General features: G+C 39.7%; 1 protein-coding gene across 1 annotated transcript in view; it reads left to right on the forward strand.

Annotated features, from left to right (window-relative positions):
• The first annotated feature begins 913 nt into the window (after positions 1 to 913).
• The window catches only part of ABCD3 (ATP binding cassette subfamily D member 3), a 30,715-nt gene continuing 10,640 nt past the window's right edge, over positions 914 to 20,988 (forward strand). Inside the window, exons 1-8 of the mRNA XM_035332673.1 lie at positions 914 to 1,203; positions 13,192 to 13,228; positions 15,546 to 15,644; positions 16,420 to 16,508; positions 17,726 to 17,795; positions 18,526 to 18,623; positions 19,096 to 19,219; positions 20,333 to 20,389. Coding sequence (XP_035188564.1) covers positions 1,085 to 1,203; positions 13,192 to 13,228; positions 15,546 to 15,644; positions 16,420 to 16,508; positions 17,726 to 17,795; positions 18,526 to 18,623; positions 19,096 to 19,219; positions 20,333 to 20,389 — 693 coding nt within the window. The 5' untranslated portion in view covers positions 914 to 1,084. The remainder of the gene's footprint in view (positions 1,204 to 13,191; positions 13,229 to 15,545; positions 15,645 to 16,419; positions 16,509 to 17,725; positions 17,796 to 18,525; positions 18,624 to 19,095; positions 19,220 to 20,332; positions 20,390 to 20,988) is intronic.

Below are 20,988 nucleotides of genomic sequence, written 5' to 3' on the forward strand. Positions count from 1 at the left end.
ATGATACCAAGGATGTGGAGAGAGAATGAGAAAGAAAAGCATATGTGGTGATTCACTATGAAGAAACAGAGATTATTTCTCAACCAACTGCAGCTTCAGCCCTGCTAGTCCTGGCATACATATTGGAAAGAAATACGGGTATTTGAGAAATGGACTGACCTATGCACACAATCTGATACTACAATGACAAAAATGCAACATTCAAAAGTATTTAAATATTTTTGAAAGCCTTTATGAAATGCTTTTCTCAGACTAAAAGCTGATACCTAGATTTTAACTGCATTGTGTTCTGCATTTAAAAGGTTGACCAGAGTAATTGTCATACCAGTGTCAACCATTGCACCAGTACAGGCTCTAAACGTGCAATCGACCAGATCCTGCATGAGGTACAGACACTTCATGGCAGTATCAGGTGTCTTGTTGAGGGATATGTCCACAGACAGGATGATCTAATCTAGACACGGTTCTGCTGGCATGGGTGTTTTGCTGGGATAACTCAACTTGTCCAACTGTTATCGACTCCGAGGGAAGAAGCACCGCGCGAGTCTAACTGGTTTTGTAGGGGCTGGCTGGCACGGCCGCACCTGCTGTGGCTCCGACTGTCGGGGACTGTTTTCCTGTACTCACACAGCTGACGGTTTGTTCTGCCCTCTCAGCGTTAACCCTGGCAGCTGCTCGCATGGCCCTAAAAGACAGCAGGGGCAAAACTCACACAAGAAAGCTCTCGGGAAGGTTTATTTCGCATCGCCTCTAGAGGTGGGCAGCGCTCGCCCCGTGCCCGGCGGGGATACCACAGCGGAGGCCGAGGCTCCCGGCCCAGGGGCGCGGCCGGGACCCCGGGAGGCCCCTCAGGAGGCCCGGCCTCCGGCGGCGGGGCGAGGCTGCGGCCGGGGAACCTCCCCCTTGCCTTTCACCCGCTGCCCGCGGCCTGGCGCTGCGGCGGGGCCTGGGGACGGAGCTGCTCACCGTCGCCTCCATTGCACAACCGGCCCGCGGCCCGCCCCTCGTCCCGGCATTCCCAGCGCCCGCTCGGCTCGGCACGGCACGGCACGGCTCGGCGGGGCTCCGCGCCTGCACTCGCGCCATGGCCGCCTACAGCAAGTACCTCACCGTGCGCCATTCCGCTATCGCCGGCGCCACCACGGCCGCCGCCTGCGCGCTGCTCTGCCTGCTCAACAAGCGGCGGGCAGCCGCCCAGCACGGGTGAGCGGGCCGGGCCGGGCCGGGGAGGGTAGGGGACGGCCCCGGGGGGACGGAGCCGGGACCGGGGTCGGCCTCGGCCTGGAGGCCCGAGCCGGGGCAGCTGCCGGCCTCCTCCCGGGGAGAGGTCCGCAGGGAGGCTCCGGAGCTCCACGTCCTCTAGGTGCGGCCGCGCATCCAAGCGCCGCCGCCGCGTTGCTCAAATTCTCCTCGTTTGTTCCATTTTTCCCTCAGTGGACTAACGGTAACCAGCAGTTGACTTTTTAGGTGCGTCCTGTCTGCACAGGCAAGTAGTGGAGCCGGGCTGTTGCTCAAACGCGGCCGTGTGGTGGTAGGGTACGCTGACAGCCCTTACAAAGAGCTTGTAGCTGCGTCTCGTAGCTGTGAGGGTGTTGTGCGGGTACCTGTGTGCTCCTGTCTGTCTGCTAGCCCTCCGTGAAGCACCTGGCCACCACAACGTGCGGCGGATCCAGGATGTGCAAGGATGTGCTCCCGACTCTCCTTTGACTTCAGTGTCTTTGTGGATGTAGTTTGCTGATTGTATACAGAAGACCTGCTGTGTTACAGTGGTACAGTTAGATGTTGTGTGGTTGCTATAGCCTTATCCCAGTGCTAAATCTTGATGGTGAAATGGGCTTACCCAACAGACTTAAGTAATAACATACCTGCAGTTAAGCAACAATCTAGTGTTATTTTACCTAATTCCTTTCATGTACATGATATCTTTAGAGCTTTGTGAAGTTAGGTAACTTTGTCATATAACATACATGAGTGATTGGTAGCATAGTCCTTTACAGAATTTGCTACATTTTGTTGCTTCCATGACAATAGAAGCAAGATTCCAAGCGGAGATACTCTTCTATCACATTGCTAGGGAAGGATGGTCTTTTTCAAGTATCTCTGCTGAGGTTAGTGAAATAACATCGTAAAAAGGTGAAAAGCTATATAGAAGGGCTTGAAAGTGGTGAGCAGGGAGTATTATTGGTACTGTAATACAAGATTTGCACACTTAATGTATGGTAATGGTGTTTGTAAGAAAGACAAGGCCAAGCAGATATTCTGGAAGAATCTACTTCAGATTCTTCAGATGAAGAGTGTGCTTTTAAAGAGAACATCCTGGGTGTCCACACTTACCTTGCTCTCCCTTCGTTGAGGAGCACACGCTAGATTACATTCAGTTCGGAGCACATCTCCAAATGTAGATGGAGGTCCAGTGTAGTTTTGAAGTACATTTAGTATACTCCAAGTGCTAGTACTGAGTTGATAGAATAGGCTAGAACTTGTCCAAAGTTATCTCCCTACCCCTGAAATCTGTAATGTGGGTTACATACACCTTTAGTCTCATTAGTTCATGTATCGTTCATTTCCTAATGCTTTGTTGCTAATATGAATCACAGCATACTTTTGGAAAGGACTGTCATTGTGCCTTTAAGATTGTGCCAAATCTTTATAAGTTCCAGCACACTTGTGCTTGTATATGATACTGACATAAAATAATAAACAGTAAACCTTCATGCAAGGTTTACCTGGGTTGTCCCCATGACGTGCTCTTGTTGCAGGTCTCCTGATGTTAATCTGCAGGATTTGACAAGAGCAGTGCCGCTATTAGTTTGAGGGTGGTGGGTATGCTGAAACTGAGCATAAGCATTACACTGAAGATTGTATTTAGAATGCATTCCTATTGTATGGATCGTCTGATTTTGCTAGGTAGAGTGTTAAAATCTGAGGTGTTCATATGTATCAGCCATATCAAATGCTGCTCCAAGATTAGTGACAGCAGGAAAGTGGAGAAGATTAATAAATTACATTCAGCAGTTGAATGGAGTTGAGATGGTCTGACCTGACTTGTCCCTTTTCTTCTATCTGTATTTCAGTCATTCAGATACTTCATCCTTTATCTTTACTGCTGTAATCTTAAGCCATTTTTTCCTCAAATTTAGTAGAAAATGTAGTTGCTAAAATAAGTACCATGTGTACCAACTAGATTGTTCCACCTGTGTGTGTTGGTTTGTGCTTTTGAATCCTTCCACAGCATAGTTCTTAGTACTGCTACCGTATTGTGGCTGTAGATTCCAAACTCTACATCTTCCATTCAGTTATTTCAAAAAGAGCTGTGCTGCTGCATGAATGTTGTTTTTGAGGATTTTTTTGCCATTGGTTGTCATTCTTTTCTCTGTGTTTCCTTGTGTGGCAAATCTTGCCAGGAGCCTTACAGAATGCTACCTATCAAGACTAGGCGGTAAGTAAGCTACATTGCCTACACCGCTCGCCTATACAAAAGCATCCGCTTATTATCATTGCCTCGTCCTCGTTTAGTCTCACTAGTTCATGTATCATTCATTTCCTAATGCTTTGTTGTTAACTTTAATTATAGCATACTTTTGGGAAGGACTGTCATTGTGTCAAATCTTTATGTATTCCAGCGTACTTGTGCTGGTATATGGTATTGGCACATAATAATAAGCAGTAAACCTTCATGCAATAATGATAAAAAAATCTGCAGGGCCTAGTGTGCCCTCTAATTTGTGTTGTATTTCTCAGAGTCCTTAAGAGAGAGAGAAGTTGAGAGAGTATGGCTGACCTAAATTTATTTACTTCTTCAAAAGGAGGAGGATTTTGTCTGGCAATCTACGTAGTCTGGATAAGAACTGTATTGTATCTGCGGAGTGAGGTTGGCTCAGAAAAGTGTATGTAGTAGCAACCTATGGGATAGTTTAGTTTTACATATGTGGATTCCTTCGTTCACCTTAATACCAGAAAATGTTGTCTTGTTTAGTGTGAGATGAACTTCAGCTTCTTGAATTCAGAAAGGTGAAGTTGTGACTGTGAGCCTCTTAAAGGCAAAGGTAAATGTTGCAGACTTGAAATTTGAAATGTTGCAGGCCAGTGTTTTGCTGTTCACTTTCAAGTGAATCATGTAAGGGTTCTAGTGCACCTGTAAACTTTACCTGCAAAACTTCTTTGTTCCTAGTATAGCTTAAATATATATACCTTCAGTATGTATAAATACTTAAATTCAGAATAAGATACGCTATTATATCATGCTTTCCCAGAATAACTTCTTTTTTTTCATGTCTGCTGGCAGGCTGACAGTAGTTCAGTATCACTGCTGACCAAAGTTAAGAAGTAATAAAACATAAATACAAAATGCAAATGAAAGAAACACACACCATATTTTAGCAAATCAAGTATTTGTTGAATCTGTAACATAACAAGAACAGACTTATGCAGACTCTGTATTGTGTGTGTGTTAATTGTGATATGGAATGGTCAACTGTAGAATTTAGAGTAGGAAAAAGAGACAACTTCCACCTACATTTTTTGCTGTCAGACAATAGGGGCAAGGTCCAGTACAACTCATATCAAGTAGTAATGTATGAATAATTAAGCCGTATGTTATGCTAACCTACCCTAGTAGGTCAAAGATCACTTAATTAGTATTAGTTAGATTAGTCACAGCTGTTCTCCTGTAGTACCTATTACATTGCTCATCAGTTTTTTAGGACTGAGAAGTGGCATCCCTTGCAATTTACAATATATTTTAACCACAACTTTCTAAAATCCTCCAAAATGGCACGATGTAGAACTGTTTGCTTGTAGTAAATAACTTGCTGGTATGCCACGTTACTTCCTCAAGTCAAGCGGAGAAATAAAAACTGCAGTTTCTCCATTTGAGTTGCTGTCCTCAAAAAGTCTGGTTTCTTGGAAAAACTTTCATTTCCTGGGAGAGAGGAAGTTATGTGTAAATGCAATTATGGCTTCGATTGTAGTATTTGCAGTCTTTTTAGAGTTATAACAAGTTCTTTTTTGAGAAACTACATTATTCTGGATATATAATGCAGGAACAGGGAAATCTAATTGTGGTATTAGTCAATCCCGATCTGTTTCTGCAAGCACAAGTGGCTGCAGCACTCATCTGTGTCTGATGATTGAAAAATCTTGCTTCTGTTTAGGGAAATTACTTGTAAAATCTGTTTTAAAGACTAGTGGTACTATTTTTTTTCACTATTGAGTATCGAAGAAAGATTTAAAGAGTAAAAGGACAAAGGAAAGCCAGTAGAAGTCAGATCAGGTCTGTACTTTGTCCTCTGTAAGATTAAAAAAAAAAAAAAAGTTTAATGCCCAAGACCTTGCCACTGAGCAAGGTCTGAGAAGATTGGGTTTTGGAATGGATTTTTTTTAATTTATTTTTTTAAGTAATAGAGGTACTGAAATAAAACTTTGAACTAATCTTTACAGTTTTTCGAAGTGATCATGTATTCTGGTCTAATACAAGTGCTGTTTGGATGTGTGCAAATCAAACAACAAATGTTTTTCTTTTTAAGAGCTGCTGTTATTATGGGTAGCAGTTTGTTGCTATGAATTGCTATTTTAGTGAAATGCAATTGACTTCAACCATATGGACGATGCATGAGTGGGGTTTGTAATCCATATTTGTGTGACATTAAAAACAACCAAGACGGTTGAAATGTTGAGCCCCTCTTCAGCCCTTCTCCCCGCTTCTCGACCTTTATCTTTCTGCTTCTCCTGTTTGGTTCACCCAACCATGTTATGTCTTTAAACAAAGACAGTAAGTCCCTAATGGGTAGCAGCAGACAAAAAGGTGGTAAATGATGGAATCGGGTTATACATTATAGGACTGTAAAATGGAAGGGGGGGTGACGGGGAGCGAGCCTTTGCTGTATAATGTGTAAAATAGAATGAAGTTATATATTATCTTTCTTCCCCAAAAGTTTAACCCCAAGTCCTATGAGCTTTGTCTCGAATGCTAGACATTACTGCCTAGAACAAGAAGCAGAATATTTGCTTAAGATCTGATTGCTTCAGAAATAAAATGTTAATGGGTGTTACATAAGAAAGCTGGGCATTGTCTGTGATTCCTCCCAGAAAGAAATGTTCCTGATCTCTATGTGGTTTAAAATAAAGGACTTATAAAAATGGAGAATGTACTTAGATAAAGTATTTAACACAGATTTCTGCTGGAAGAGGGACTGAAATGAGTATTAGGAGGTAGTTAAGGTTAAGAGTTTGGAACTGTAAGATTAGTAAATGGGAATATGGAGAATATAGGAGGAATTTATCGTAAACGGCAAGGTGCCAAAATAAAACATTTTTAAAATCTTCTCCTAGGGATGGCCAGTGCGTCTATCACCTAGTATGTCTGTTAGAATCCAAGGGGATGCCAGAGTATGGATATTTAGTTTTCTATAAATTCAGCTTCTGAAATCCAGGTGTTTTCTGTCCCTCCTGTGTGGGGAAAAAAATGCAGAAGGGAAGCAAAACGTTTGCTTGGGTCTTTAGAGTTTAGGTCTGCCTAAAGCAATGGGAGAGGCTCATTTGTGGTGAGAGGAACAAGCAGAGCTGCTGAGGCAGTGTGCATCAGACAGGGCTTTACGCAGGTCATCTCAAGTGGTGCGTTGCCCATGTGCTCGCCTCTTGTTGGGCTTCCCAGCCTTGGGCCGCTGGCAGGGGCAGTGGGCGTGCTGCTGGTGCCATCCGTGGGGCTGCCCATCAGCTTGGCAGTGCTCTGCACAAGCGCAGCCACAAGTGACAAAAGCTTGTACAAATGCTTGGAAATGTAATTACAGGAGTTAAAACCTAACACGTGGCAGTTGTAACTTAAAGCAAGTCACACTTTTTTTCACACTTCTTTTTTTTTGTTTTAAATTCTGTGTTTGTATGTTTGAATTATTCTCTTTTGTTAGCATGCCTTGTTTCTTCAGATTCGGAGAGCCTGGCTTGAGTGCTTAGCCCAGAGGGGCCTGTTCTGGTTTGGAGTCCCCATGGCTGTTTGACAAAAAGGGGGAGGTTATGTTACAGCGGATGGATGAATACACCATGCAGAAGCTTTACAGAGAATCTGTGCTTTTTTGCAGAAAGGTTTAAGAAGGTGTCAAGAAAAACTGCAGCTACATTACGGTAGGCCTATCCAGAATGGGAATGGGGCTGTTCAGTCCACTACTCCATACGTGTGCACAAAACCAAGCATAAAAAAATAAAACACCACACACACTGAAACACAGAGGTAGAATTACCAGAAAAAGCATCTAAAATCTAATCTTGTAGAAAAAAAAAACAACTGCCTGGGGCTCAGGAAACCTGTTTTTACCTGGAGGCTACAGAGACAGGAGAAACCAGATGACTCGGGTCTACTCCTAGCATTCAAACTGCCTTTCTTTGGAGCCTGGGTACTTAATTAGTGGTTTCTCTTTTACTAAATTGCATAAAATGATTGCTCTCTATGCCAAATCTAGTGTAAGTATGTGTAATAGTGTGAAGCAGATTTCTTCTCCACTTTGCAGGAAGTAGGAAATGAATTGTAAGTTTTTTCCACTGTCGTACATGAGCGAGAGCTACAGCCACAGTTTAGGCCTAAGCACAAGCTTATGGAAAAACTGATAGCATTTGCCTTCTTCCTTCGTTACCCTGTTACTGAGATGGCTTCTACTGAAACTGACATTTCCCTCTAGAACAGCGCTGCTTGGCTGCCTTCTAAAATCTGCGTAGAAACTTTCAGCACAGTGAGGAGTCAGCGCTTGGCTTGCAGTTACGTAGCTGTCTGTGACCTTCTCAGTCCCTGTCCTGCTTGCCTGAATGCATTCTCTCACATTATTTTTGGTTATGCTGCAACCTAGAGCCAAGAAAATTTTCTCTTGGTTTCTGTGTGTGCTCTGGGTGTCCTGTGTAAGTGGGCGTGCTTTCAGAGTGTGCCCGTGCTTCTGAGTAAGGTCGCTGCCCTTGACCCAAGGTAACTGTGCTGTTGCTGCCTCTCGCGCTGTGTGCAGTGTGAAGCTGCCTGCCAGTGACTGCGCTGGGAGGTGCGTGCTACGCGATTCTCAACACGTGTTACTCCTTCACGCTGTAACAGTGCATGCAACTGAACAGTGCATGCAATCTTCAGTTGTTTGAGTTGTATTCTGCCTTTACAATGTCAGAGTTCTATTCCAACTATGAAATGGACTGAAAACTGCACCTAGAATCATGCATGGTGTACAAAAGACAAACACAAGAGTTGCTTAGGGGTAAGAACAGTCTGAAAAGCTCAATTTACCCCTATAACAGACACTCTTCTTCATCCTGCATCGAGCAGAAGCTTGGCAGCCTACTCCACAGAAGGCAGGTAGCATGACCTGAACCTTGTACTTTCTCCACAGTTACACACAACATACCATTTTCAATCCAAAATTTCCTTTTCACCCATCATTAAACTGGAAGACTTGCTTATCTCGTCTGCAATTCCGTGTGATTGTGCCTAGCTCGGTGTACATTGCTTCCTCAGAACTTCAATTAACTTTATTCTGGAAACAGATGGATAACCCTAGAAGCTGTAATTCTTTAACTTTTCTGTTTGCTAATAAATGCCACAGAGCTTCTAGTACTCCTGAGACCTTTCAGTAACTAGATAGTCTCTGGAAGACTTCCCAGTGCTTCTCAAATCACTTTCTTCTGCAGTAGTGTTGAGAGTGATCCTTTTTGAGTAAGCACCATTGTGGCCTGTTTCTTTAGGAATAATAGTTTTACTGATAAGGAAATGCAGAGGCAAACAGAAAACCTAGTGACCAACATTGACTTGCAAGCTGAAATTGCACGGTATTATCATCTTCAAGTTTTGTGCTTCGCTGCTTCCCTTAAAGTGGGATCAGCTGCCAAATGCCTGTGCACAGTCCTGAAACCATATCAGTTTCTTTAAAATACCTTTTTACCTCATCACGTTTCTTGATGTTGGGGAACGGTGTTTTGTTGTTATTACCTGCTACTTATTAGGTAAGTACTTAATTATTTACTTAGTTTTAGTGAGTTGCTATTTATTCAGTAACCGTGCCTGTATAAATGACAAGTTTGGCATAGCTGTTAGCGCAGTACTGCTGGTAGCTTCCTTGGCTTGCCATATGTACATTTGTTGCAAAAGCTCTGTGCAGTTAAATAGCAGATAGCAGGCTACATTTGGGATGTTCCTTTCCTGAAATTTCTTGGTGTGATCCCTGTCTCATTGTATCTCTGGCCTTCTCTTTTTTTTTTTTTTAAAGATGCAGAAACATAGAATGAATTGCAGAATAATTTGGAGTAGAAGAGACCCCAATGTGTCACTTAATCCAAGTGTGTGCTCAAAGCAAGATCTACATGGGAATTTGTCTGCTTGTCATCTACTTGCTACTTAGTGAAGCCAGTTATTTCATTACTGTGCTGATAGGCCTTTTTTTCTGAGCTCTCCAGCAGTACCCTTACTTTCAGTTCATGTGAAACTCTTCCAGGTGGGAAAACAGAAGAGCAAGTAGCCATTGGAGTGAAGTTTTATTAAGGAATAATTCTGCTACAGAAGCCTTTATTCCTCTTGTATGCTGACAGAAAAAAAAGCTAGGCTTTACATTTCTACGGGGCTCGTTATCTTGGAGGACTAAATTAGTAGGGCATTTCAATATACAAATTATTCTGTAATCTTGACTGATGTTACTGTATTAATTTGTGTTTGAGTCATGCTTTCAAAATATTCTTTCTATCTGTAAACTGGCATGATGCAGTTTAAAATCACATTGTTTTTAAGCTGCAAAGTTAGGCATTCGTAAGTTCAAAAACTTAGTAATCTACTTTGCTGGATGTCATTGCATATGCCATATGTGTTTTGGACTTATTTTTGTTGCTGTAGGTGCTCTTAAGTATTTATTCTTGTACCCTTATTCTGGCACCTTAACTTTTTTTTTTTGTCGACTAAAACAAGGTTTTGTATTCTGCTCTCTGTAATCTGTTGAATTCTGCTTGATAAAATCTGATGTCCCAGGGGAACTGTTCTCTGGAGTTTTTTTTAAGTGTGTGTGGGGAACTTTATATTGTAGAGGGGAAAGGTGGAAAATGAATGGCGACAGGTCACTGCACGGTTTAGACCTCAAAATAAAGAGGAACTGAAGTGTGTTCCTTATGGGACATCTGTCGTGTCACTGCTGAATCCAGCATTACTTCCATCCAGACTGCCTGGAAGTTGCTTTTACTTGGTACTTCTCGTGACACCAGCCAGTCAGCCTCAGGATGTGCACTCAGGAAGGGTTTCATGTCAGTATCGTGTGGTGGAGTGAGAGCAGCTATGCTACAGCTTGGAAGTAGAGCTCTTCTGCAGTTCAATACTATTCCTACAATTCAGGCAGCTACTAATTGAACAGTTATGTGACAAACTGTACTAACCTGAGCTGTACCCATATTATCCTACCACGTCACTAAGCATCAGCAGCACGTGAGCTTTGAGGCCCACCTCTGACAGGTCCATTAGCTCAAATGAAAAGCACCATTTAACTCAGACTGGAGGGTGGTGTGTGTGGATAGGGTAATCTCTCAGATGAACCTGGCAGTAAAAAGCAGCATCGTTTCTATTCCAGTCAGCCCTTACTACTCAGACATGACCCCTGCACTGGAGAATCACTTGCAGCAGAGGATTTGGACAGCACGTAGCAGTTGCTCTCCTTCAGCACTAAGGTTTGCGATGCTCCAGCACCAAGTAAGTGAGAGGGCTGGAGTAATAGAGAGGTGCATCGATTCAAATGAGAACTCTCTGCTGCAACAAGATGGTCTTGTTGCATTCTTGCTGACTAATTTGGTCTTTAAATTCGTGGGAATGCAACCACAATTCTCTCACACAAAGTTGTACAATAGTATAATGGGGTCTGGAGTAGCGCCAGTTTTCAGTCTCTCTGAAGGAGTGAGACTTCGGGAAGGAAAGTTCTGCAGTTTATTCCAGGCAGAGCTATGGCAGAGTCTTTTGAAAGCAAAGTAGTTTTAATTTTTAAAGTAACAATGTACTAATTTTTGTTAATACTGAGAACAACTTTATGGAGCTGTGTAGCCAGTTGGTTTTCTGCATCTAGACAATCCACAAATCAGATAAAAGATTATTTTCTTTCTTGTTGAAGTATTGGTCTTGTTTTGAGCTTGCATGATCTTTTAAAAAGGAAAAGCACTGTTAAAGCTTTATTTTCATCAGGTTTTCAATTTACAAATACTTAGAATTTATATTTATAAAGTTTAAGATAAAAATTAATTAAATGTAAGTTCGCAAATATAAGATGACTGTTTCTGGACAATTCTTTAACGAACAATCAGTTTCAGATGAGCTCAGTCACTTCAGCTACTGAATTTTTCTCTACAGCTACTGTAGGAAAAAGTGTTTTAGTAAATACAGCAAAGGTTTTCAACTGCCACAATGGTTCTGGGCCACATATTCCTAACATTACTGTTTTGATGTATTCACTTCTGATCCTTTTAAAGGTGCAATAGTTGTATGTTGAATGTTGTGACTTCAAACATTGGCTAGCCTGGAAGTAACGAAGGTAGGATTTATGTGTTACTGCAAGTCATGAATCATCCAGAAAAATACCCGCTTAGTTTGATCATAAACTCCTAAGGGTACTACTTTTCTCCTGATCCCAAACCAGATCCAATTGGACTTCTAATCGGATCCATACTTAGGGCATTTTTAGAATAAGTTACTGTTTTGTACCTTGAAAAACTAACAGATGTGTTGAGGAGGAAAGAAGTTTCTTGTACCAGCAGTCATCACTCTGACACCACCAGGATGTAGTCTCTTAACGAAGCTGTTCCTTAGGCTTTGCACGCTGCTACCATTTCCAGACATTTCCATTGTTACACCTTTTCTGAAGCTTTCATTCTCTCCTGTCTGCCATCTACTGTCTGTCATGTTCTTTGCTTTGTGTTTTGCACAAGTATCTTACAAGATTTTTATCTTCTCCTCTCAGGCTTATGTCTCATCATTACCTTTAATTAAGTTCTCGTTAAACTGGCATCTCTTCCTTCTCGCTTTCCTGGTCTCTTCTCATATTCTGCTGCCTTGCCTCTTCCTTCCTTGTAATTAAGTTAACTTTTCTTCATTGGTCAATGGCATTCAGATCTGTAGTCTAATCGTGGCAAATTAAACTAGCCATAATTTCATCCTAGGTACTTTCTTCATGGTGCTTTGAAGCACCGATGTGAGGTGCTGGTGCTGGCAGAGGTGTGGGGTAACTGCTCACGGGGCTGCCTGCAGCTGTTTCGGTGTTGTAGGCAGAAGCGCAGTGCCTTTCTTGGCTTCTGCTGCCCTGTCACTTCCGAGGTGCTGTCTTGCAACTGCATGAATATTGCAGTTTTGAGGTCAGCCTAATGATAATATTTTGTTTGATATGGCAGCTTACAATGTAATGTGGGTAGCTGTCACTTTTAAACTCCAAAATGCCTAAACGCTCCCCGTGGCTCCATGTGCTTATTTGATACTTGAATGGTCAGAAAGGAAGGCAAACTAGAACTGTATTACACGCCAGCCTGCCTTTTTATAAAAGGGGAAAAAGAATACCATTGTATTTTTGGATGGTTGTTTAGTAGTAGTTGATAAATGTTTTTCCTTGAATAGCTCTAGAAGATGCGAGGAAAAAAAAAGGACAGAAGGAAAACCAGCTCCGCATCTTTGCGCGTCTTTACAGAACCTTGGTTTCACAGGATCTAGCTTTTTTTCCCCTGTAGCACAGGCTTATGAATAACTAATCTTTACATGTAGTAAAACGAGTTAGTTGAAAGTAAAATACCATGCAAAACAAATCTGTTTGGCTTGTGTAGATAGTGTGAAACATCGAAGTTGGATCGCTGAATCTGCATTCATGTAATTTCATTTGTAGTCACTGGAACCTCATAGCCATACCTGCAAAGTATATGTTACAGGCATAAAAACACTGGGCGGTCAGGCTACAGAAGACAAGGTGAAGCCAAACTTGGAGATGCAAGAGGTAGCTTTCATGTATGAAACCAAGTGGCAGAAGGGGTAGCATTTCATGGAAACAGTATAAAAGTAGCATGCAAGTTTGACGCAAAGGGTAGTTGCACTGTGAAGGCCCTGTGCTGCTTTGAAATAAATAGATGGGGATATAATTGCAAGCTTTCTTTTTTGTCTCCTGCAGGTAGAGATCAAGACTAAGAACTTTGTGCTAATAAAAAGTAAAATACTTTATTTTTCTTCCACAGTAAAAGAAGTGGAAAACAATCCCTGCAGAACAATGAGGTAATTATTCCTTCACGTGTTGTTATTGTAATAATTTTAAATGCTATTTTTTTTGTTTGTTTTTGTTTTTTTTACTTTTGGTCCCAACAGCTTCATTTTAGACAATATGATGGGTATGATGCAAATGTGGCTTGCACGATACCTTCAGACTTGCATTGGTGAAACAAGTGGAGGAATGAGATTAATCACATGTGGCTGAAATTTGTATAAGAGCTTGATGTGTACCATGTGCTTTTCATCTCTTCATGTTTTATGAACATTTAAGGACTAGTTTTGGAAGTTTGACTACATGCTTAGCAACAAATAGCTGCCTGTAGGTTTGGTGGCATCTGTAATTGTTTTCTATTTAAGAGGGGAAAAAAAAGTAGGCAATGTGATGTAGTCTGACCATTTCTAAAAAGTAATTCTCACAGGAGGTTTGGCATTTTCCTGATTTGTGTGTGTTCATTTATTTTCAAAAGGGTGTATCCCTTTTAGTCAAGGTTTTTTTTCATGTTAAAATAAAATACAACAGTTAGCCAAAAGGGCAGAGCCCATAATTAGAAGTATAGAGTCTTGTCATGGTATGAATAGACAGCTATTCCAAATACTTCAGTCTTTGCTGAAAACTTGAGAAGAGGCTTGCACTGGACATATACTAAGATGTATGCAAGTATCATCATGTTAGCTTCCAGCCAGACCTTTACTGCAGTATCTGCCATAAAAATATGATTCACAGACCAATAGCTATTTTTACAAATTTTAGCTAGCTGTCTGTTAATCCTAACCATCTTGGATGTAATTGTACTCAACGAGATATTAGCAGTGTAAGGAAATACCTGTGGGAAAGAAGATACTGGAATTACTGTAAGTTCAGCACAAAGGTAGAAACAGGGAAGACATGATTAAAAAGGAAGAGTAAGTTCAGCTCAAATATCAGGTACGTTTAGTCAGGTATTCCTAGAAACATTGCACTTCAGATACCCATTTGTCTTTTCTGTTCCAAACAAAGCAGTAACTTTGTAGCATCATGCTTCATACAACCTTGACAGTAGTCTTTGTTGGACTGGCTTGAATTTCTGCATAAAAATTCTTAGTTAAAATATTTTTACCACCTACCGTAAAGCATCCTATCAAACAGAAGTTTTATCTGTAGTTTCTATTCATACATGTTTGTTTGCAAGGGACAGAGCTCTGGCTGTCTTCTTCCTATGGAAAACAGGTAGGCTTATTCCCAGAGCATTCAGAGTAAGTTGGTGTTTGCTGGGGCTCAGAGCTTACACTTACTGCTCATCACGTTGCATATGAGAACGGCAAGTGAAGAGATTAAGTTGGACCCTCTGTGCAAGCTTCTGGGTTTTAATAATACTTGGGAATTGGAGGGGGGTTGGAAAAGATGAGTGCTTGATAGCATTGTCCAAATTGAGTAATGGTGAAACAGAAGCTTTTTCTTTCTACTTTCTCTGTCTTCACTATACCATTTCTCTAGGTTTTTCTTTCAGATTTCCTGTTACAGTATTACTATGGATACTGGTAATTCCTGTTTCACACACATCTTGGGTAGCAAAGACAGCAGTATTAGATTAATAAGGCAGGACTTGTTTTAAGAACACACGTATGCCCTTTTGGTCTGTTTTCAGGACTGAATCCTTATGTCACAACTGTAGAAGAAAAGAAAGAAAAGATCTGGACCATTACTTTGTTAAAATACTCAGCTGGGACAGGAGATAGGGCTGTATGATTAAAAAAAATGTAACTGACACATGAAAAAAAGAGGCACTTGAGTGTGGGAGGGAGTGGTTTAGTCTAGTAGATGTATTTCTCAAAAACAGTGTAATGCACTCCCAGAGAAGAAAAGGAATAACAAATGCTCGATCCACTTGAAGCAAGTTAGTGCTATACAGTGAAGGAGTTTAAACTGTTGATGGTCTAGAGAAAAGGTGGAATACATCTTTAAAAACACTGGCAGACGATGTCTTCCAGACACACGCAACTTTAAGAGATAGCAAATTGCATTGTAACCTATAATTGGAGGTTTTAATGCAGTGGTCTGCATTGTTTGTGTATTACTTTTAACATAAAATTGAAATAAATATAATTTAACATCATGGCAGCTATTTCCTATTGCAATTTGTTCTGATGGCTTAGTTCTTAACATTTGTGGTAGCTGTAAAGGCATACAATCCTAATTCATAAGTTTCATGTAACTTGTGTCTTAAATTGACAGGAAAAAAATGCAAATGCTGCAGAAAGAAAGTAGCTGTAAACAATGAGGATAGGAAAAGTATTGCATCATTTAAACTTACTTTACTTGTTTTACTTGTTCTATTTGGAACAGAAAGAGGGAAAGAAGGAGCGAGCAATGGTGGACAGAGTGTTTATTGCAAGAATATGTCGAATTCTGAAAATAATGGTCCCTAGAGCACTTTGTAAGGAGGTAAGCATTGCCTACAGTTACAAATAAAAATGAGTAGTTTTGGAGTCACGTTTTCTCGTGCAATTACACTAGATTTTAAGTGAAAGCATATCTTGCTTGAACAGGACCAAGTTGTAATACATATTTTAAAATAGCAACATAACACATACATACAAAAATCTACATTCACGTTTGGTTGTTAGATCACTAAAAAGTTGCATTCTGGTTTTAATTGCAAGGTAAGCTATTGGCTGTCAGCAAGTAACTGCTGCCTGTAGCATATGTTTTAAAAGAGCATCCAGGTTTTGCAAGGTAGTCCACTTCTCCCTGTAAGTGCTTCACATCTCTAAATAGTGTGCTATTCGTCCATAACTTTGCTTTGTAAGTTACGTCTAGGCCATCTTACCATGAAGTCAAATTGTCCCTGCAAAGAAAGTCTGTTAACAGCATTTCAGGAAAGCTATGCAGACTAGAATTTAGCATGGTAAGACTGTTTGCCTCAGCATCTTAGTCATGATTTCCAGAACACTTAAGTTTGCTTTAAAAAAAAAAAAAAAAAAAAAAAAATGGATGAAAAGGGAGAGCTCTGACAGCTCACATATGAAAAGGAAGCACAAAGAATGTGGAAGCAGGGATGGGTTACTGGGAAAGAGCATAGAGATATTAGGCATACAGGGATGGGGTTTGGAAAGCCAAAGTTCATCAGGAATTAGAACTAACGAGATTTGATGGACAGCTAAGAAAAAATGTGACTCTTATCCATTGTTTAACTGTTATATTTTTTTTTTTGTACTAGACGGGTTATTTGCTGCTTATTGCTGTGATGCTGGTAGTCCGCACCTATTGTGATATTTGGATGATTCAAAATGGAACAGTCATTGAAAGGTATCCATAAACTTCTTTAAAATATTATTTCTCATGTATGACAGGGAGCATGGCCTGATTCAGACACTTTATTCCTTTCTTACTGCTTTTATAAGCAGTTGGAAACAGGTATAGTCATGATTTTAAGGGGTGAGAATTCTATATTTTTGGAAAGGAAAAATAATTCATTTTTGAAAGTACCCAATAGCAGAATAATTGATTTTATTTTTTAAAGCCAAATTTACCTCTTAGTAAATGATTTTTCAGTCTTTTCGTCACTTTGTGTACACTGACGAGAGGGTGCTTTGGAATAGTGGTATAGTAAATTTCCAGTGAGGTCAATATACAGGTCATTATAGATCTGAAACAGAATTTTGGGCCTTTTGAACTACATAGTTTTAAAGTTCAAAATGACATTGTATTACAGGAGAGACTTTTAGAGCTTTGTAGAATGGCGATTGATTCTCTTCTGTAATGCGCTTCTGTGTGCTTGTCCCTGCCTTCTTCCCTCTACCATTTTGCTTCTTATTTTTTCTTCTATAAAAGCAAAAAAAAAAAAAAGTATCTCTGAATTCATTTTTTCAAGTGTTAGTGTTTTAATTTTAGCTTGAAAATTTCCAAGAAAATGAACACGCAGTTGGATTTCTTTGGGAATACTTTGCAGATAAGGCTAAAAAAAAATTCTTTTTCTTTTAATTAGTCACAGGTAGTTGTTGTTTAGCTGTGTATTGTATCTCCTGTCCAGTTAAAGGGATGTGACAACTGGTTGCTATGCAGCAATTGGTATGCTCTGTTCTCAGTTTTGCTCCTTATTACCCTATTTTCCTTTTTATTTTTTTGCCTTTTTCTTCTCTTGCATATTTTCACTGTTTTTTTTTTTGTCATCTTTCTTCAATTTTATACATATACTAAACTTGCAAAAAATGAGTACTACTGCAGCACCCTAGCCTGACCAGATCAAAGAAGGAAAGGAACTCTGTGGAAAGGTATTCTGTGACCCGGTATCGCTGAGCCCTTAATGGAAGCAGTTACTGCAGGAACAGAAGGCCGATAGTTGCTTACGATGGGTCACTTACCACTAAACTTACAGAACTTTGTTATTCTTGATCCTACTAGATGTCTTCACCATGTTGTTTTTTTTTTCCTCTGCTATGTGGTCCACTGAGAATTTGTTCACCTAAGAAATACTAGTTTATAGTTTCTTTCGTAAATAACGCTTAGCTTATGCTTGTTTGCAGTGCCATCATTGGTCGCAGCAGAAAAGATTTCAAGAAATACTTGTTCAACTTCATTGCCGCAATGCCTGCTGTAAGTGTTTTTCTTGTGTCATTCTTTTAGTAGAAAGTATTTTAAATGTTAGTTAAGAATTTGAGGACAAGATCTAAAATGATTGTCTCAGAATCCATAGGAAATTGTTGTTTTACATGAAGATCTGTATTAATGAGATTTCATGTCAGAAAAATTATGTCAGAAAATAACTTTCTCTGCATAATAACGTTCTGTGGATTGGATGATGTTTCAGCAATGTAGTTTTAGGATGCTTTTGATACCATTGAAGATGATATTTTTAGTCTTCAAGTTTAAAATTTCTTACAGCTTTTTCTAACTTTTTTTCCTCACTGTCTTTCCTTCGGCATGTCAACATCTGACCCCCACCACATAAAAGTAAATGTTACTACTGAATAGATAATGTACCTGCTTTACAATAGATTTTAAAATGAATTGACCATTTTACAGTAGAGATTGTTAAATGATCAAGATATGTTCATTATATATTTATCCAAGCTAAAGATATGTTAACTGAACGGTGGTTTATATTAGATCCCTTGATGTGGTGAATCGCTCTGAGAACTGGAGTTGTCAAAAATGTAGTTACAAATCAGTGGTCCTGCAGACTCTGTATGGTTGGTGTTAACAGTATTGTTGACTCTAAGGGGACAATTTACCTGCTTCATAGGTTTTGCATAATCTATGCTGCAAACTGATCGAGCTAAATTAAATCTTCCTGCCTAAATATTGAAATTCTATCTCTTTATAGATTTCCTTAGTGAATAACTTCTTGAAATATGGTCTAAATGAATTGAAACTCTGCTTCCGAGTAAGACTCACCAGATACCTCTATGAGGAATATCTTAAGTAAGTAACATCTTGTTCTTAAACCATTAGATATTAACTAAATTGATCAAAATCAAAACAAATCATTTTAAGCCCATAGTAAGAAAGTCGCATGGTGCTTAGTAGCTATATTGTTTAGAAGAGGCTTTTGATTACAATTAAGGATAAGAGGTTTATCTAGGCTTTATATGGCACCAGGTACAAACACAGCAGAGTCTGCGTTTGTCAATGGGACACAAAAAGTACGCACCATACTGCTTCTATTAGTAGGTGAAAGTAACCAACGGACTTCGGGAGTTCATTTGGAACTGTGGTAATAATTCCGCAAACTGGATTGGGTGCATGAACTACATGCAGTAGCTTCTTATATTCTTCAGCACTGCGTTTAGGTTGTCAGGTATGCTGATGCGGGGTTCATGAAGATTTTCTAACTCTAAATGCAACACTGATTTTGTTTTTCCCTACCTCTTAAGTAACCATTGCTTTGTTTCAGAGCTTATACATACTACAAAATGGGAAATCTGGACAACAGAATAGCTAATCCAGATCAACTCCTTACACAGGATGTGGAAAAATTCTGTAACAGTGTAGTGGACCTGTACTCAAACCTTAGCAAGGTAAGTCTTTTCAGAGAGAACTTTGAGTAATAGCTGTGGATGCTTGGAACCTTATGTCAGAGCTCAAAACTATTGCTTGCGTTTAAATATGTATTTGCCTGGGGTATAGTGTTGAAAAAAAACATTGTTTAAGGTAATATATTGTAATTTTTCCTTCTCTCTGCAGTTTATGTGATCTCTGCTAAAGCACTGTTGCTGATTGTAATAATTTTTCGTGAATTTGTTTTAAGGAACTTAATGCATTCTTTTGCAGTTAAACTGGGATGAGTATACTTTCTCAGCTAGTTACATTTCTGAAGAAAAAACAATTGCTTTTTTTTTTTTATTAAATGCAAATATTATTTTGGCCAGAGAGATATGGTTGAACAAGCATTTCCCAGTGTTTCACATGTAAACCTTTGTTTTTTGAGATAACAAAATAAAATAAATATATTCTAAAAATTTCAACAGAATTGTTTCATGCTACATTGTTTGTACAAGTAAAGTATAAAGTAAAATACAAGTTAATGTTTTCAGAAACTTCTGGCTCCAAAATCTGTAGATCAGCTGCTCTAGATTTGACAGAGAATACTTTGCTTTCAAATTGTAATATTGCTTCTGTCAGGTACATGACCAACTATATGGCATTATTTTTCCACTCTATTTCTCACAATCATCTGTGTTAAGAGGAGGATGTAGTCCAACTTTACCTAGTTGGGTAGCAAAGAAGTTATTACAGACTTAAAATAGCAAACTACTTTTTTATATAGTAAGTATTTTGTCTGATGCCCCCATTCCTGGAAGTGTTCAAGGCCAAATTGGATGGGGCTTTGGGCAACATGATCTAGTGGAAGGTATCTTTCCCCCCTGCCGGGGGAGAATTGGAACTAGGTAATCTTTAAGGTCCTTTCCAACCCATACTGTTCTATGATGTTCAGTTCTTGAATGAATGTTGTCAGGAAAATATCACATTGAAATTCCTTTTGTTTTAACTTTGTGTGATAGATTAACTGCAGTATTGTGCTGTTAGTGCAGAGCGATAGCTGTTTTTGGGGAGGTAATAGTTTCTGCACCATTTTATATTCATATTACATTGGTGTTCTAATGCTTTTTTTTTCTGTGCTTCTGTTACAGCCTTTTTTGGATATAGTTTTGTATATCTTCAAGCTCACGAGTGCAATAGGAGCTCAGGTAACTTAAGAGTTTTCAGCACTTTAAGTTTTCCCTTTGGTTATAGCATTGTACCTGTTTGGAGTCTGAGGAGAACATTAGACGTTAATTATAGATTGATCTATTATTTGAAAGGATGTACTAAAATACTCATTTATGCTTAGAAAGCACTAAAGCATTCAAAACAATATCTTGAGGTACGCAAGGTAAAAATAATTTGTGGGCAGTCAACTCTCATAAAACCCAAGAAAGTTCTTCAATTTCTTCTAGCAGCTACTTGGGAATCCCTTTAGTACAGTACTCTTCCTGAGTGCTTGTATCTTGCATGACTTTAATTGAAGGGAGAAAATATGTTTCTTGTTTCTTTGCAACCTCTGTAAAGGGGAGCTGGTCCTTGCATAGAGCTTAATACACTTGCTGATGGAACATAAGAAGCAGCAATAGGATAGCAATTAGAGACCTTGTACCGTTAAAAATGTTTCTTAAATGGCAGACTATTCAATGTTTAATTTGCTAGGAATCTTTTCCAACATGAGAAGAGTTGTAAGAGTCATGCTCTTGAGCAGGAGCTCTGCTTCTTCTTTCCTTGCTTGCTCCATTCATATATCTTACATATTCCA

This window comes from Oxyura jamaicensis, chromosome 8, assembly GCF_011077185.1.
Source record: "Oxyura jamaicensis isolate SHBP4307 breed ruddy duck chromosome 8, BPBGC_Ojam_1.0, whole genome shotgun sequence".
Taxonomy (NCBI): Eukaryota; Metazoa; Chordata; class Aves; order Anseriformes; family Anatidae; genus Oxyura; species Oxyura jamaicensis.